General features: G+C 39.5%; 1 protein-coding gene across 1 annotated transcript; it reads right to left on the bottom strand.

The window, feature by feature from the left end:
• Positions 1-387: 387 nt before the first annotated feature.
• LOC102700789 (chromatin-remodeling ATPase INO80) lies at positions 388-11,983 on the bottom strand. The gene is made up of 22 exons (XM_015835408.2): positions 11,904-11,983; positions 10,595-10,679; positions 9,690-10,474; positions 9,415-9,615; positions 9,181-9,291; positions 8,522-8,904; positions 8,305-8,413; positions 8,134-8,214; positions 7,731-7,897; positions 7,519-7,644; positions 7,203-7,364; positions 7,067-7,124; positions 6,373-6,603; positions 6,085-6,231; positions 5,340-5,894; positions 4,855-5,112; positions 4,483-4,590; positions 3,951-4,045; positions 3,703-3,859; positions 2,973-3,173; positions 1,906-2,034; positions 388-1,214 (listed from the first exon to the last, which is right to left on the bottom strand). Exons 1-22 carry the CDS (start codon positions 11,979-11,981, stop codon positions 942-944), a joined length of 4,500 nt encoding a protein of 1,499 aa, XP_015690894.1. The 5' UTR covers positions 11,982-11,983; the 3' UTR covers positions 388-941.
• Between the last annotated feature and the right edge of the window lie 5,545 nt (positions 11,984-17,528).

Raw genomic sequence — 17,528 nt, 5'->3', positions numbered from 1 at the left:
GAGAGCGCGCGGCGAGGAAGAAGAGAGGCTTTGAGACTCTGAGAGGTGTGGAAATGGAGGAAGCGAGTTTATATAGGGTGCTAGAGGTGAGGTTGTGAGGGTGAGAGAGAGAGAGAGAAAAAGAGGGGAGATTAATACACGTTTCTTTAATTAGTTCGATTGAAATGAACATGAGTTGTAGGCTTTTTGTGCATTTTAAAGTGTTTTTTCCCTTTCATTTGCTTAATGGTTTTTTTTCCTGCATTTTAAAGGATGCGAGAGAGAGAAAAAGGAGCATGGATTGTGTGGGGTCATAGGGAGTGAGTGACCTATATTTAGAACTTGATGAATCAACTTACATTAAACGTGGAATACGTTACATTATTTCGAAACCACGTCATGTTAATTGCCAAGACAATTTTGCTAAATACAAATTTACGTTGGTGACAAATTAGAGATCAGCATAGACGCTCACAAAGGATCGAAAATGTTTTCAATTTGGATGCACAGCAGCTGTTTCCTGCTATGTTCTCTTTCAGCTATCAATACAAAACTTATGGTTAATACAGTAACCTACCCTCTTTACACAGCAAAAATATTTCTATATGTGATGCAACATTGTTCACAGTTATTTACACAAGGGCCACGGCCAGCATCACAGATATCAGCGGTCAGGACTCCACAATTCGGACATCCGCGGCAGCAGCAACAGCTGGAGGAGCTCATGTTACGCTTAAGACAGCAACCGATATCGCCGCTGCATTGATGCCGTCTAACATTATCGAATTTACAGTCACCTAGTTCCCGGGCTTCCGGAAAAGATGTGCACATAAACACTTATTGAACTGTGTGGCACCTTCAGACAGATCCAGAGATGATTCCTCTGGACAATGAACCATGCCGTTGTCATAATTTTTGGCACGATAAATTATACTAGCCGTGCCATTTGGTCAGTTGGTCAATTAGGCTGAAGGAGTTTGATCTTGTGCCTCTGCCGTATCATCGTCATCACGAGATATGTCATTCTCAGCTGGATCTGCCAGATTGTCACCATCAGTCGTTGGTTCCGACTCCTTGTCGTCATTAACGTTCTTCATCAGTCTCTTCGATCTTTTAGGCCTTGGAGCAGCAATATTGTCTTCATCCTCTGCTTCACCAACACCTTCGGCCTCTACATTCTTGTCCACACTATCATTACCCTGTGACTTTGAAAGCTTCTTTTGCGAACTTTTTCTCTGTAAAAAATTAAGCAGTCCCATGAGTAAAAGCTTGCACATCCAAGACTAAATAAAACAGGATGGATCAGCATCCATTGAAACACACAACTACTAATTTATTTTTTGCACATTCCCAATTTTCCAATATCCAATGCTTAAAACCACCAAACAGAGTTGGTAAGCAGGTATAGTAAGAACACTCACATGGCAAACCGAAGGTGTCAAAAGTGGTAAGGTACTATGGAAGCAAATATGACAATCTCAATTCTCAATGGTAAAATTTATTACAGGTCTAATTTCTCTGTTTTTTATTCTCTTGGATTAGATAAAGCAGCCTAATCCATATCACAGTTGTTCCTTTTTAATACAGATGGGTTATAATTCAAGTCAAACTCGAGATAACCAATATAGCCTACAGCTGAACTCATATATACATGCTATTGTATATGACAGAGGTCCTTGGACTGGGTTCAACAAGGATGAATGTATCAATTCCAAGCAGTAGAAATTATAGTTCCACAAATTTGAACTTTTGCTCCACTTAGCTTAAAATTTGAAAACCAGGATTGCGAAATTAATGTTTGAATGGCTTTGGGTGGTATTTGTACATGGGATGTAGTGATGGACAACAATCGTTCAGGGAAATCCAGATTTATGTGTACAGTTTCCTACTATCAAAGTAGCATGCTTAGGCATTTCTTGTGTTCACCTTTTTGCTTGATGTGTTATCTTGTTCTGCAGCCCCTGTGGTAGGATCATCCAACTCTTCAAGCATCAAATCTCCTTCATTGTCAACCTTGATGCCCTTTGAACGCCTCTTTTTTTGTCGGTCCTTTGCCTAAAGAGTAAACGAAAATGAGAATATTAACACCCGACTTATTATCATGAATTTAAATAAAACATGTTGCACACATTCATGTCATACTCAATATTTCATTATAAAAAAACAATGGACATTCTGGTAAAAATAAACAGATTCAAGTAATGTATAAACTTCTAAAACCAGTGTTAGAAAACAGAACCTCATGCCAGTTTAATGCAACAATTTTAATTCAAGATTTGTTTTCTTCTGCTTGTTATAACATAACATGGGTTAGATTTGTTGTTCTTCTACTTCCTACAACATAACATATGTTTAACAGTTGTTACAGTACAGTACCAACAATACCCACAAGAAAAAATTGCTGGAAGCCCAGACTCTGACATAAACTAATGAAAGGCCTGGTTTTATAGTACTCATACATACCTAGGTTTTTTTAATGCAAACAATAAAATGAACTAGGCAAATTCTCAGGGGAGAAAAGCAGCAGGATATATAGGCTTCATACTTTTTGTACATTGTTTTCTCAGGGTTATTTTATAATACACTATATAAACTCCTAGATAATTGGGAATTAATCAATCATGGATCAAGTCTTAACTCTATAAAATGTGTAAGGCTTTTGCACTGAATTTAGTAATAAAAAGATTGGCCCTATGGATGATTTATTGTCCCAATGGGGGGATAAGTTTTCGCAGACATCTTGACAAGAATAATAACAAGGCAATTTGCAGCTGTTCAAAGAGTTTGAATAGCATAAGCTAAACAGGTGCAATTAAATGGGAAAAAATAATCAATTTAAGGCATGCCACTGGTTGATAGGCAAAAACAGATTACATCCGCCTTAAATTCCGATCATGATGATATGTATGTTATCATCATTTCAAGAATATGGATGGGCTAAATGAAAACGATGTGATGTGCCAAATAAAAGATGGAAATGGTCTAAAAGTTACCTGCATTGATATTTCTTTTAATTTGTGTGACATCTGTGTGTCATCAATAAGTAATGAAACAACATCCTCTTGTCTCATCAGATGATCATCCTGGACATGTTTTCCTTTCATGACCAACTCTTGCACTGCATTTTTCTGTTTTGCTCTTTGCAATATCTTCTCCTCTATTGTGTCTTTGCATATAAGTCTATACACAGTTACCTACAGTAGCAATTTTGAAAGAAAATGCAAGGAAATGAGCTTGCACATATTTGATTTTCAAATTTCAAATGATAGTGTTATAATGTATAAATAGCTACAAAATGGCCAATATTCTAAAAAGCAAAAACAATGAGAGCTGTTCTGTAACCTCCCAATGTTGTCCGAGTGCCAATGCTATTTAATAGAACTAAAATTAGTTGCTGTAAATGGCATAAAAATGCTCCAAAAGAAAATTGAGACATGCACTATAAAAAGCATTTTAACACACTAAACGAAGTTAGGCAAATTAGTGAGCCAAAGGCAACTGAATAAGCATTCTAACATAATTAAACAAGCATTCCGAAAAGTAAAGAACAATTAAAACAAGTTTATCGTATAGAACAAGATATCCCATCATTACATATTCTAAATGCACATGTTTAATGGATTTTTCTTACTTAAGAAGATTCTAGAGTGCCACAGAAAATTATAAAATAATAACCATAGTACTATGGCTAGATAAAGTATTTATAAAGGAAGTTTCAGTTACCTCCTTTGTCTGACCAAGTCTGTGTGTTCTATCCATTGCTTGCTGGTCCTGTGTTGGATTCCAATCAATTTCATAAAATATAACTGTATCAGCAGCAGTCAAATTAATACCCAAGCCCCCAGCTCTCGTGCTTAGCAAGAAAACAAATACATCATTCCTGCACAGAAGAAAAATCAGTTAAGTCATGTTTGAATAGTATAGCATTAGATCTTCCTATTAGTAAATTATTTATCAACTAATGCATCTACCTATTCTGGAAGTCTCGGACCATGTCCCGTCGATCAGAAATTGCCGAAGACCCATCAAGTCTGAAATACTTGAATTTTCTGAAGTTCATGTAGTCCTGGAACAAAAACAATGCATACAATTGTCAGGCGGTTAGAAAGTGGTTCAACACCCAACCGCTACAAGAACCTTGGCCCGCGAAATATTCCCATAATGTAAGGATTACGAATACACAGTAGGAGTACAGGATATCTACAGTATCTCATGGTAGACATTACAAAACATGCTTCAGTTCAAAGCATAAAGTATTTTGTATTGTGATATGATATTTGACCAAAGATTGTACTATTGTATACTTGCAGAATGCAAAAAAAGAAAATTCATATTCAATAAAAGAACTTATCTCCGGGCACTTAGAGAATATCTACATATAACTTACGAGTAAAAGGAGCAAGTAAAAGTCACTTGTTTTATTTACTTTTTCAAACTCAATAACATTTCGGCGATATTATACTTAATATGCAAAGTGGGCATGCATAAAGTGACTATAACTACCTCAAGAATATCCAGCATTTTAGTCATCTGAGCAAATAGGAGCACACGATGATTCTCAGCTCGGAGGCGCCGCAGTAGAGTATCTAAGGTTTGGAGCTTCCCAGAATCCTGTCAGTGAGCATTCCATGTTAGTAAAAGGGGTCACTATTGTAGCTAAAAGTATACTAATAAAAGCAAAAAAATCGTTAGTCCTTCATTAAGGTGTATGAACCAAACTTCTTCAAATTTCCATAAATCTCTGAGGTCTTCAAAGCAGTTGAGCAGTTCATTAAGAAAATACAACCATAAAACTGAACAAATTGTTCAGATGAAAAAAAAAAATCTGAGGTCATAGCTTAGCGTCAAGAACAGAACAAACCAGAGAACACTTACTGTAAGCATTTTAGCTGGATCAAAATTACTCATAGGCGGAGATGACCCAAATATCCTATAAGGTAGTTGTAGCATCGGCTCAGGGCATGGCAAATCAGTATGTAATTCTTGTATCAGAGGATGAGGGCTGATTGGTTCTCTAGGGCCATTGAACTCAGAGGTACGAGCAAATCCCACAAATAGTTTCTTGGCCCATGGATCATGCATCTCATCAGTTAACTTGTAGGCAAAATTTCGATCTGCACACCACACATTTATCTGAAAGGAAAAGAGTAACAAGAGTCATTCAATAATAGCACCGATTGTACACTGATAGCATGTGTAGATAAATAAGTAAATTTCCTACACAAGATTGCAGTTCTGTGTACTTTTAATACTAAAGCTGCCTGAGAATACTGTAAGACAACTCCATACATACAGCTCAATGCAGCATAAAATTAATAAAGGGGTTAAAACAAGTCATCACAAAAAATAAATGAACTTACCGGTGGTGCTCTAGCAGGTGGAATAAAAGCATATGTTGAACGAAGAAGTCTTATGTTTGACACAAGCCTTTCATGGTGAGAAAGCACTAGCGTTTCATATGGGCTATCACTCGGGCCTGTCTCCATCTTTGTTCTTAGCAAACTGGAATCTGCTTTTGTAGGTGACAGCAACAAGCGAGCAACAGCACGAACTTTTGTTACATCATTATGAGTGGAGTCGAGGTCAGTACTTTCTGAATCAAGGAATGCATCCACAAGCTCATCCATGTATTTCTTGTTCCATCGCACTGCTGAGAACACTAGTCTGTGGAATGACGAGCATGTGGCCAGAAAAGAAGTTTCAAGTGGGGACAAATTTATTAAACGTGTAAAACCAAATGCACCAGATGACAGGACAGCATTTTTTGGTGAAATAGCTTCTGGAAAAGCTGATTGATGGATGTAACTTGTTGAAAATATATTAAACATCCTGTTGAAAGATCCGCATGGAAATCCACAACCATGCAGAGTCATTTCCATGTTTGAGATAATTCCTTCATAGACTAACTTCGGAATCTGAAAAGGTTCAGAAAGAAGCCCATTAGTTTAGTACTACCTCCGTCCCAAAACATAAGGGATTTTGGCTATGCGTTTGCATTGCCAAGATCCCTTATATTATGAAGGGGTAGTATTTACTAAAGGAGAACACAAGAAGATGGCTGCACTAAATAAAAACAGAAAATTCTGAATATATGTTAAATTGTACCTCAAACATTATGGGATTCCTCTTGCCTGCATAATGCACATCTTGCAATTCGCCAAACGCAGGAGAAAGAAGTGAGTTCGGGATGTCAGCAAAGTAAAAGTAAGAGCTCCCCTCATTACGCTCAAACAACTCTGGATGATTGCAGACCTAAATGAGATATGTAACACATCAGAAGGAAATCCAACAAGAAACAACAGAAAAAAGTAAACATTAGCCGAATTCACTATAGGGACCATAATAGTTAAGTCAAGTAATTTGATCACATGAAAGGGGTTGTACTATTTTTACCTTTCGTAGCTGCATCACAATATTCATCAGGCTAAGTAATTTCTTATCATTTAGACTGCCACGACTTCCATCAAGCAACTCGTTAAGAGATATCTTATTCTTTATGGCTTGATAAAAGACTTGCTGGCGAGAACTTAGTCTGCAAGGCACAATCTCTTCTTTCTTTTTGGTCATTTCCGCAATGACATCAATCTTAACTCGACGGAGCATGAAGGGCTTTAGTATAGCATGCTGTGGAGACAAAGAACATGTTAACCATAAAAATGTACCAGAGCTATACAGAACTTTACCTGAAACAGGAAAATTTGAGCATCTGTATTCTGTCATGTAGTCATGTATTCGCTCCGTTCCAAAATGTAAGCATTTCTGGGATTTGAATCTTGTGACAAAATATAAGCATTTCTAGCACTGTTCATAGTACTACTTGTCCCATCAATCACTTCCCATTTAATTTTTTTTCAATTTTACCCTTACCTACCCTTACATATCCATTTGTTCCTCATTTATTAAGGGGCACCATAGTCTTTTCTTCTCAACCTTAATCTCTGTTAAACAATCTACAAATGCTTACATTTGGGACGGAGAGAGAAATTCAAGACTTCTCTAAACTTCACATTAGCCTCAGACAAGACTCTTCAAAAGATTAACTAAACCACGCACTAGAATTCCATTCAAAGTAGGGACTGTATCTTACCAGTCGACTAAGCTGATGCTCATTCAAAGCACCTCCATGTTCAGCATGACCCTCAATTCTGCCAGGCCAAAGAAATAATAAGCAATAAAGATGATGAGTAAAATAAAGAATGTATATTTGTAATGTAGATAAGTACCCTTTTGAGAACCACTCATTGAACTGTTCATGGCTGTCAAACAAAGTAGGCATGATGAAATGAAGAAGCGCCCATAACTCAGCCATGTTGTTCTGTATAGGTGTTCCGGTGAGAAGCAAGCGATTTCGACAGTTAAAACTCAGTAACGTCTTCCACCGCTGGCTGCAGCAGAGGGAGTAAACAATAAAATACAACACAATAGTTAAGGGACTTGAAGAATGAAAAAATATCAGAGTGAACAAATGAAGATAGTATGCACCACAAAATTTTGGATTTCAGCAAAACAAAAGTACTTGCAAGATGAATGGCAGGTTACCTGCTTGAACTTTTAATAGCCTGAGCCTCATCCAAAACCATGTATTGCCACTTAACACGCCGCAAAAGCTTCTCTTCATTCACAAGTATCTGATAATTTGTAATAAGAATGTGGAAACTAGCATCTCTGTGGAGAAAGGCAAAAGTCACATGTTCAGTTTTATGAGCCTTTGAAAGAAAGGAACCCAAATGAAGATGATAAATGTCTCTTGCCTTCGATAAAGGCGTTTGGGGTTGATGTTCTTCCGAAGAACCATCCTTTCAGGTCCCCAATAGGGAAGTATCTTTAGATCAGGGCAAAATCTGATCACCTCTTCAGCCCAATTATTCACAACAGATGCAGGAGCAACAACTAGAAAGGGACCCCATATGTTTTTGTCCTGCATGGCATATACATCTATATTAAACGCCAGACACACATGATAACATTAGAACCAAAAAATGACAGAATGTGTGATGATTCTTAAGGAAGAAACAGAACATGATGATAAATTAAGTCATGAATCAACCGATCAAGCACAAAGGTCAAATGAGATTGCTTCATTGGGCATTAAATCAAGCAATGAACCAACAGAAAGAGACATTTAAGGCTTTCAGGAAAGGAAAATCCACCAACCTCAGCCAAATGGGCTAAGAATGCCATAGCCTGGACGGTTTTGCCAAGACCCATCTCATCAGCAAGAATACCATTTAGTCCCTGCAAGAAATAGAAAATATAGAAGTGAAGTAGTGAACTAGAAGCAAAGTAACACCAATGATCAGATGCATTAACTGTTTAATAGTGTACCTGCTCATAACAATTAACCAGCCACTGTAAACCTTTTAGCTGATATTCTTTTAGTGCACCTTTAAATAACTCTGGTGTCTGCACAGACGACTTCTCAGGCATTGTTGAGCTGCAAATAAGATAGCCCCAAAGCAACCGGTTTTAGAAAATATCCTTCATTCTTTCTAACATGCTCAGTTGTGAGCAAGGACAACCAAAACAATCGAGTATAACTTACGGGTGTAATAGATCGATCTTGTTAGGTTCCACAGTAGATAAATCATCTGTTGCAATACCAGAGTCAGATGATTGATGGAGCCTGCCAATTTCACTGTCAAACGCATTTGTCATCCTTTTCTGTTGGGAGACAGCATGTTGTGCAGCTCTCAAGGCCTCTCTCTTTAATTCAGCTTCCTCAGGATCTTCTTCATCTGGCTCAGGGACAGATCCCTCATCTGGTGATGCTGATTCACTAGCCTTATTTTGCATAAAGTGGCTATAAAGCTCAGTTTGGGATAGGAGAAAATTGAGCCTCTGTTGCTGTCTTTTTGCTTCACGTAGCTCCTCTTCACGCTTCAAAGCTTCAGCTGCCTCCCTTTCTTCTCTTTTCCTCAATTCATACTGTGAAATATACCCCCAAAAAAAAAGAAAGAAAGATAACTCCCATCATAAGATCGCACAAGCAAAATCAGCAAAAAACCATGTGCTATGCAAAATAATATCAGACTTGGTGCTAAGTTTTATATTTTTACCATGTAAATAGAAATTAAAGTGGCTTGAATACAAATAAAATATACAATATAAACTCCTAATTTGAAGTATTTCAATAATAAAAAGGTAATAGTTTCAAAATTGTTTCATTGAAAATAAAACCAATAAGCTTAAGAGATTAAAAACCTGCTCCTTGTCTACTCGCTTCCAAAATATCAACATATCCCTAGCCAGCCTCCGTGTACGTATGGCAGCACCCCTCATCAGTTTCAGTGACCTGCTTACTTTGAGCTTTACCTGGACATTTTAAACACAAAACTCAGTAAAGTTGCAGCATTCCTATTAATTCAGCAAGATCACAAACTAGAGTGTGCCAAAATAAAAAAAATTGGCTGAGAACAAGACAGAAAAGTGCAACACCTCTCGTTGGCAATTGTCAGAGAAGCGTTTGGCATCTACTTGACGTTTCTTCAGTAAAGCCATGAAATTCCTGTGATGCCTTGGAATGCCTTTAACAGCAATAGCATGCCAAAGTTTAATAGTTTTTTCTGAATCTTCTCTTGCAATTTCAGAAGGATCCTTTCTTACTATTTGCTTCTTTGGCAAACTACGCTCAATAATCTGCATTTATAGGATAGATTCTAAGTATATAGAGAAAAAAGTGTACAATCAATATTTGAACAGGTGAAACCAACCTCATATGTGTCTCCTTTTTCCAAGACCTTAACATAGTGAACATCCAAACTGCCAGATTCCGAAATAATAAACCTCCGTATCCTCCCAGCTGCTCCTTCTGGAATTGCGAAGGGGTCCTCAGTTACTTGAAGAGCAAACTTCTGCACCTTTACCCTTTCCTGGAGTGACTCGTATTGTGGCTGAGGCTCGGCTAATCCACCACGATTGGTTGTCTCAAATTTTTGGTCCGTACTGAGCATTGCCGCTAAAGTTCGTAAATCTAGTGTGCTATTCAAGAAATTTTCCTCCACACGTATATCAGAAAAAACAGGCAGATTAAGGGATGGTGCCAACTTATCGTAACCTTCTGGGATTATGTAACTTACATTATCTCCCATATCTAAATAGGAAGAATCCAGTGAAGCTACAAGCTTATTGAAACCACCATGTGCATTGATATATTTCATCCCATTATACTCGGCCGTGGCTTCTGCCCCACCCAATGTTGCAACATTCCTTGTATCACTTCTGCACTTTGTAACTCTCGCAGTACCATTTTTGTGTTTCCGGGGAACTATTGCCTGAGGAGGATCAGAACCAAAAACATCCTCCTTAAACTTAGACCTTCTGTACTTCTGAACATGTTCACTCAGCATTGTACGGTAGTGCTCCTCAGTTATTTGGTTACTATAGGCATCTGTGTCATCATCATCGCTAGCACCATCTAGATGATGTTTGCGCTTTCGATTTAACCCATGGGAAGCATCACTAATACCGTTATACTGATCTGACAAGGACCCTTGTCCTAAAAGGAAAAGTTGCATAAGAAAAACAAATGTGGAAATAGATATATGTAAAAAAATGGTAAGAGAACACAACTTGATGTAGTGTGGATGCTAGGAGATGGGTTTTAAATAGAACTTACCTTGGCTACTCATACTCCCATTTGGACTACGACGCCTATGGCGGTCAAGATCCTCCGGCAACGGAACCTTAAAGTTCAGCAAAGGCTGCAACAGTGGTTCATGTAAAAACTAGTCATCAGAATGGAGGGTAAATTGATCTCATGTAAACCATATTAACATGAATGGGAAGACGAGCTTCATAAAGACAAAATATGATACTACATATTTCTAGTTTTCTACCCTACCAAAGTCAACTAGTCAAGACTCAAGAGACCTGTATCCATATAGACCAAACAGATAGACAAGCAACAATACCACTAATAGTATCAAAAACAAAGGATGACTAGCTAAAAGATGTAATGATATAATAAACAAATGTTCTCTTGCAGGCACCAATTCATAGCCTTATCCAATAAAAGAAATTTAAACCAGAAGTATTATACGATAGAACAACAAAGTCATGAGGAACCATACATGCGGCAGATAAGCTTTGCTATGCATGATCACAAATATGGAGAAAGATAAAAACAAACAGCCATTAAAAAAACAACAAAACTGTCAGAGCAATGATAACAATGCAGCATGCTGCAGGCCAAGCAGTCCACAGTCACAACAGATAGCATAAGAACATACTCCAGAAGATGCCAGCAAGTGGCAATCCTCATCTACGAATGAAACAAAGTATTAACAAAATTCTGAAAATGAAATCGCATGCAATCGCATCAAAACAAGATCATCATAATCACGCATGCGATATTGGAAGTGTTGCATGGATATAACAACCAAATTACTAGAAGCAATAGTAACAACATAAATGGCACAACAAAACAGATGATTGCGGTACTTGTATCGCTTTGTCAGTATCTGAAATGTGCAAAACTTCGATTAATCCAAGCCACTAAACTAGCCCATGTCTCCATGACGTTCAAGCAAACTACTGGACCAGTCTCAGGAAACAACCAGATACTGCTAGCGCTTACGCGGCACACATTCACTTTACTCGTAACCAACAAAACAGTAACACAGGACAACAGCTACAATAGACGATCGCAACACCAGTGCAAGGTAAACTGCATTAGTCCACAACTAACGAACTCCCAACCTCCTGAACCAATACTATGAACCTCACGCAAAACCTCGACCGAACTGAGCCTAAAACCAAAACGAACGAGACAGCCCCCAGAGAGAATTCTCCAAAACCCAGCGACAATGAGCAGCAAAACCCACCTCCCCAGACCCCCCTCGTCACGCCAAGCCCCCAACCCGATACCGCCACCACACCAAGCATCGACATACAGATATATATAGATATAGAGAGAGAGCAGGCACCTCGAGGTTGAAGAGCGTCGAGTAGGAGAGCCCGCCGCCGTTGGCGCCCCCGCGCGGCGGAGGGCGCCGCGGGTCCATGCCGAAACCCTAGCGCCCCTCCCCCCCCCCCCCCAACGCCACGAGCGAGCGCGAGGAGGAGACCCCTCGGGCCGCGGCGGCGCGCGTGAGGCCCCGTGTGGGGGAGGGGTCGAGGGCGGTGGAGCCGGGAGAGGGGGCCCGCGTCGATGGCGGCGGCGGCGGAGAAGGAGGGACGCGTCGAGATTAGGGTTAGGTTTCGGGGAGCGAAGCGGAGCGGGGCGAGGGGGGGAGGAGACGGAGCGGAGGGCGGAGGGGAGATGTGGTGGGGAGGGGGAGTAGTAGTAGTAGACGGCATGGTGGCTTTGGCTTTGGTGAGAGAGAGAGAGAGAGAGAGAGAGAGAGAGACCAAAGGGAAGGCGCAGCGAGCGACGCGAGGAGAAGAGGGGGGAGCAGGGAAAGCGAAACTGCGAGAGGGTTTTTCCCGGTCTCGCTCGGTGGGTTAGTTAAGGCGACGCGGGCTTTTTTTTTTCTTCTTAGTTTCTTTTTCTCGTTAAATCTTACTATTAGTCATGCAAGTATGCAACTTTTACTCATAGGCCCAAATTTTGTATTCAAACTGGTGAAAAGGCCCATATTTTGGTTTTTTTTAGAGTTTAGTACTTGGCAAAGCTTTGGGAGAATGATTCATAGGGGTTGTTTGGTTGTCTGCACAGTTGCACCAAACTTTGGTTGTATCTGTGGATACAAATTGTGGTTGTTTGGTGGCCTGAATTGTTTTCCTAGCCAAGCTCGACGCATGCCAAAAAAAACTCTTCCAAGCCAGGTTGAGTGGAAACGCTCGATTCCAGCTTCGTTGCTCAGCCAGGCTCGACAGATGCACCGCGTTGCACCCACGCATGTAAGGCCGAACCATTGGGGTCGTCACTCTTAGACCTCACCCACTACTCACAGCTCCTCGCAGCATGCCGCCATCTTTTACGTCGTCGCCTTCACCTCGATGTCGCTTCGCCGCCCGACCACCACCTCCACCTCATTGTCGTCTCGTCGTCCCGGATCTGACAGGTCGTCGCCTCCACCTCGTTGTCCCCTTGTTGCCCAGATCTGACGGGTCGTCGCCTTCACCTCGTTGTCGCCTCGCTGCCCGACTGTCTCATTGATTCTTCGCCTCTCGGCCGTCGTCATTGGTGGGGGCAGAAGCGTGATGAACAGGGAGGACAACACGACACCGGTGCACAAGAGCACGACGAGGGCCACTCTGTCGTCGCTATGGTCGCTGCAACCTCTTGCGAAGAGGGTTGCCAAGAGCATGTTGACACGGAGCATGTCGTCGCCTGACAAGAGGAGGAAGGTCCTAATCTGCTGTTGTGCGTGTCTCCCGCCGGGGCTAACCTACGTTTAGATGTAGGCATCTATTTTTTTTCTTGTTCTCCTTTCCCTTCCTTGATTCTCCTTTTGTTTTCTTCATCGGAACTATTGCCAAGTCATGTTTTGCACTTCAATTCTGTTCTTGGTTTGTTGCATGCATCTCCATTTTTCATTCTTAGAAGCTTCTACTGCTACTATTTGTTCTTGAGTGCCCTCTGCAATTTCTAGCTACTCCGCATACTAATTTTTTATCTAGATCTTTTTCTTAAAAATAAAGAATATCTTAGATTAGGTGTTGGGGAGAGGTTAAATCAAGGAACCTCACCACTCACAAGAGAAAGTATTTATACTTAGGATGTGTCTATTCCAATCAAATAACATCTCCTCCATGCAACCTTTTGTTGTAGACAGCCAAAAACTATCTAACCATATTTGGGCTCAATCAATACAGGCAACCAAACATGTGCATATGTATGTCTAGAGACAGGCCAAACTCAGCCTAGATAAGAGAGATGAGCCAGGCCAGAGGGATACGGGCAACCAAAAATTTGTTTGCCCTTAGCTTCTCTTGAGAATAAGAAACTTTGCTAGGTATCATATTTCTTTGGATTAGTACCAACCTTCATCGCTCCACTGAGCTTCACAAGACACAGGAAATGGGGTTTTCCACTTCCTAACTAGCACCAGTCGAACTAAATATGGGAATACCAGCTAAATTAAGAGCAAATTACCCATCTGCCATCAACCAAAACCCTCTTATCATTTCTCTCCACTTTTTGACCCCCCCCCCTAAAATCCTTGTATCATATCTGCATTCCCATGTGACTCCCAATCAAAAGCCATAGCCTTTTTCTACCATTGTCATTATATCGAGGTCTTCACCTCGTCAGCGATAGGAGAATTGCGACGAAGCTTTACCCTCCACTTGTGCATGATGTAACTATTAGGTGAAAAATCTAGCATTTTTTTCATTGCAGCCACCATATTAGGGTCTTCGCTTCACCATCCACATAAGGAATACAACAAGTCTTGCCCCCACCGGTGCATGATGTAACTCCCATGCAAAAAAAACTAGCATTTTTCACCATCATCAATATATCCAGGTCTTATCTCACCATAGAGAGCAGGACTGTAATGAGTCTAATCATCCACTAATGCACGAACTCTAGAGATTGATGGTCTATTGACTACTGGGCATTAATTATTGTGAGCACAAACTTAGGCATTGAGAACCATAAAAACTTGTTTAGCATATGGAACACATTAATGATTCGCTCTCTAGTTGGATCTTATGCACCATCAAGATTCTTGGTTTTGAAAATTATGCTAGCAAAATTGGTAGCTATTAAGGCCCCCACGCTTTCGCATTCAGAAGTAGTGCATAGAGCATTGGAGATGTGTGAAAAACATAGCAAGTATGAGCAGTTGTAATAGAGGTTGTCCATAAAGAAATTGCAATTTTCGAACTATGATCTTTTTTGGTAGTCTACTTTACTATTTTAGCTTTAATGAAGTTATGGATGATTAAAAAAATGGGAAAACTCTTTTGTAGCACTTATCCTCGGATCCGTTTCATTGACCATTCAAAAGGATCTAAATGTCAATAAATTTTTTAAAAATTATGTGTATCGGAGTTGCTATTGTACATATACCGTTAGAACAGTATGCGCTCTATGGCGAGAGAGCAGGTGTGGCATGTGAGTTTTCATATCCAATGGTGGTGTTAGTTCACATACCTAGTCATGGTGTAAGTGCAACCATGCGACGCAGATGTGGTGTGTACAATGCTACAGGCCTTTTGTCCCATATATGCAACCATTAGTTGAATTGGACTACCCTTGGACACATGCTTCGACCGGACTGTTTTGCTTGGCATGGCTGCTCATGGAGGAGGTGGGCCTAGCTCTTTTAATTTGGATCTGTTTCTATTCTCTTCTTCTTTTTTCTCGAATTTTCATCGTGTATATATCTTTACCATGTATATCAATGATACATTTTTTTATGAGTATATCAATGATACATGATGATACTAAAAAAATATAATGATAGATATATCTCAATATAACCGAGGTAGCACCAATGATACTTCACTATTGTAGGTAGTATCATGTGATACCTCCTCACATACACATATTGAATCATGTATATTAATGATACGATGATGATCATGAAAAAGTGTCATTATGTTTCCTACATCTCGAGGTATCTTGAAAGTATATTTGATAATACATGTATTAATCTACTATCCGTAGTCGTAATAGCAATTGAAAAAAATGCATCTAGGTCTAGGCCCTAGTAAGTTTTAGATGATAGATGGCAAACAATTAGGAGACTAATGATGTTATTGAGCTTAAGTGCAACTATTAATTCCTATGAGAAATCATGTGTCGATTGATGACCCCTAGAAATGATTGCAAAGGCTAAAGGACTAACGAAGGCTTAATTTAATTTTGATTTTGATTTTTGATCATATGAAAAACCACACTACTAACAAGGGTTCATGTGTAAGGCCAAAGTTGGTTTCCAAGTGCTCAAAGTCTTTCTTTGGTCCTTAGAGAGACAATGCATAGCACTCACATGGGGAAAACCGGTTTAATGCTTAGGTCAAACTAGAAGTTATGGCGGTTGTGACCGGAGGTTCCAATCAGAGTTCTTGGTTTGGCCGGGAGTCTAGACAGGAAATTTTGGCCTGAGTTATCAGTTTGGTTGAGGGGGCAATCGAAAGTTATGGTAATTGTGACCGAAATTTTTGATACTCCTTCTCTGTTTGGCTCTGAGTGTTGACTGAAAGTTTGGTCCTCCTTGATCGGAACCTCTTGTGTTTGTGAGTAATAGCTAGTTGGTAGAGAGTGTGTGTATTCAACCCCCTATCCTCGTTTTAAGTGGTTAGTTGTCGTTTTTTTAGACCTACTTTTAAAGAATTTCTAGGTTTCTCATTGCCGACAACCTTGATTCTTGAGATCTAGTTTTGAGATTTGGTTGGGACTTGTGATTTGGAGAGTTTGTAAGACTAGGCTTGTGTTGAGCACTTGGAGATCATCACTAAGGCTTCGCTACCAAGCTTATTACTCTATGAGGTAGTTGTCTTGTCAATTAAACGTCTGGGAAAGTTTATGAAGATTCTTCCTCAACTCCATAAGGATAGAGGTAATTGAGTGAAAACCAAGTTTGATTTGTGGGGTTGCTTTGTTCATTGGAGGAACTAGCTCTTTGCCCAAGCGGGAAGAACCTTGGTGGGCAGTTGGGAAGAGAGCTTGTCTTGGTGATTATTTGGAGACCAAAGCTTCCTCCTGCAGATGGTTTGGTGAGGCTTCGGATCACCATGCCATAAGATTATTAAACATTATGTGCGATTGCTATTATCTTATTTGTACTTTTTAAGCTACATCATTTTTTTATCAACTTAATATTTTTTTGTTTGTTATTACCAGTCTCATATTGCCTCTATTAAGTCCAATATATTAAAATGTATTTCATTAAAGAGATTTTGTTAAGTTGGTAAGTTATCTTCAATGTTTCATTGAAGTTCTAGTCGACGAGTTATCATTCTATTGCCTTTAAATATTAACATCAACTTATCAGATTGATAGGTTTGCATTAAAATATTATTGCTTGGTTTATTCTTATTAGTTATAATCTTATATTGTCCCACTTCGGTCCGATTTATCTAGATTATTTCTAATATGGTTAGTTGGGTAATTTTTTTATCCTTGGTTTAATCACTAAACATATATTGAATATATAACTAATTGTTTAATTATCTTTCAAAACCGTGGAGCAATCAGTTGGTCCCATGAACTTGCAGACCGATCGACTACGACCTAACCAATTTTGTCTGTGTCTGTGTCTTGTTAGTTGTATGTTAAAACTGACTGACACGCCTTGAACCTCAAGGCTAAGGACCTGTACAGCTGCAATAGAGTGGAGTGGATCTATCAAGCCTTTGTGTGTTGGAGCATTTTTTTTTTTTTGCAAAGGCCTAAATTAGAAGCATATCAAGCAGGTCACTGGTATGCTAAGTAGGAGAACTACGTGCAACGACACGTGGAACATCTGTACCACGCACAATGAGCCTTCATTTCATAATATAAGATGTTTGATTTTTTAGTTCCAACGTTGATCATTCGTCTTATAAAAAAATTTAGTCTAAATATAAAAAATAACAAGTCGTGTTTAAAGTTCTTTTGATAATAAAGTAAGTTACAAGCAAAACAAAAAGATATTTCTATAATTTTTTAAATA

Source organism: Oryza brachyantha, chromosome 3, assembly GCF_000231095.2.
Source record: "Oryza brachyantha chromosome 3, ObraRS2, whole genome shotgun sequence".
Lineage (NCBI taxonomy): Eukaryota > Viridiplantae > Streptophyta > Magnoliopsida > Poales > Poaceae > Oryza > Oryza brachyantha.
Note: the sequence above shows the minus strand (reverse complement) of the source record. Positions and strands in the feature narration are given on the sequence as shown.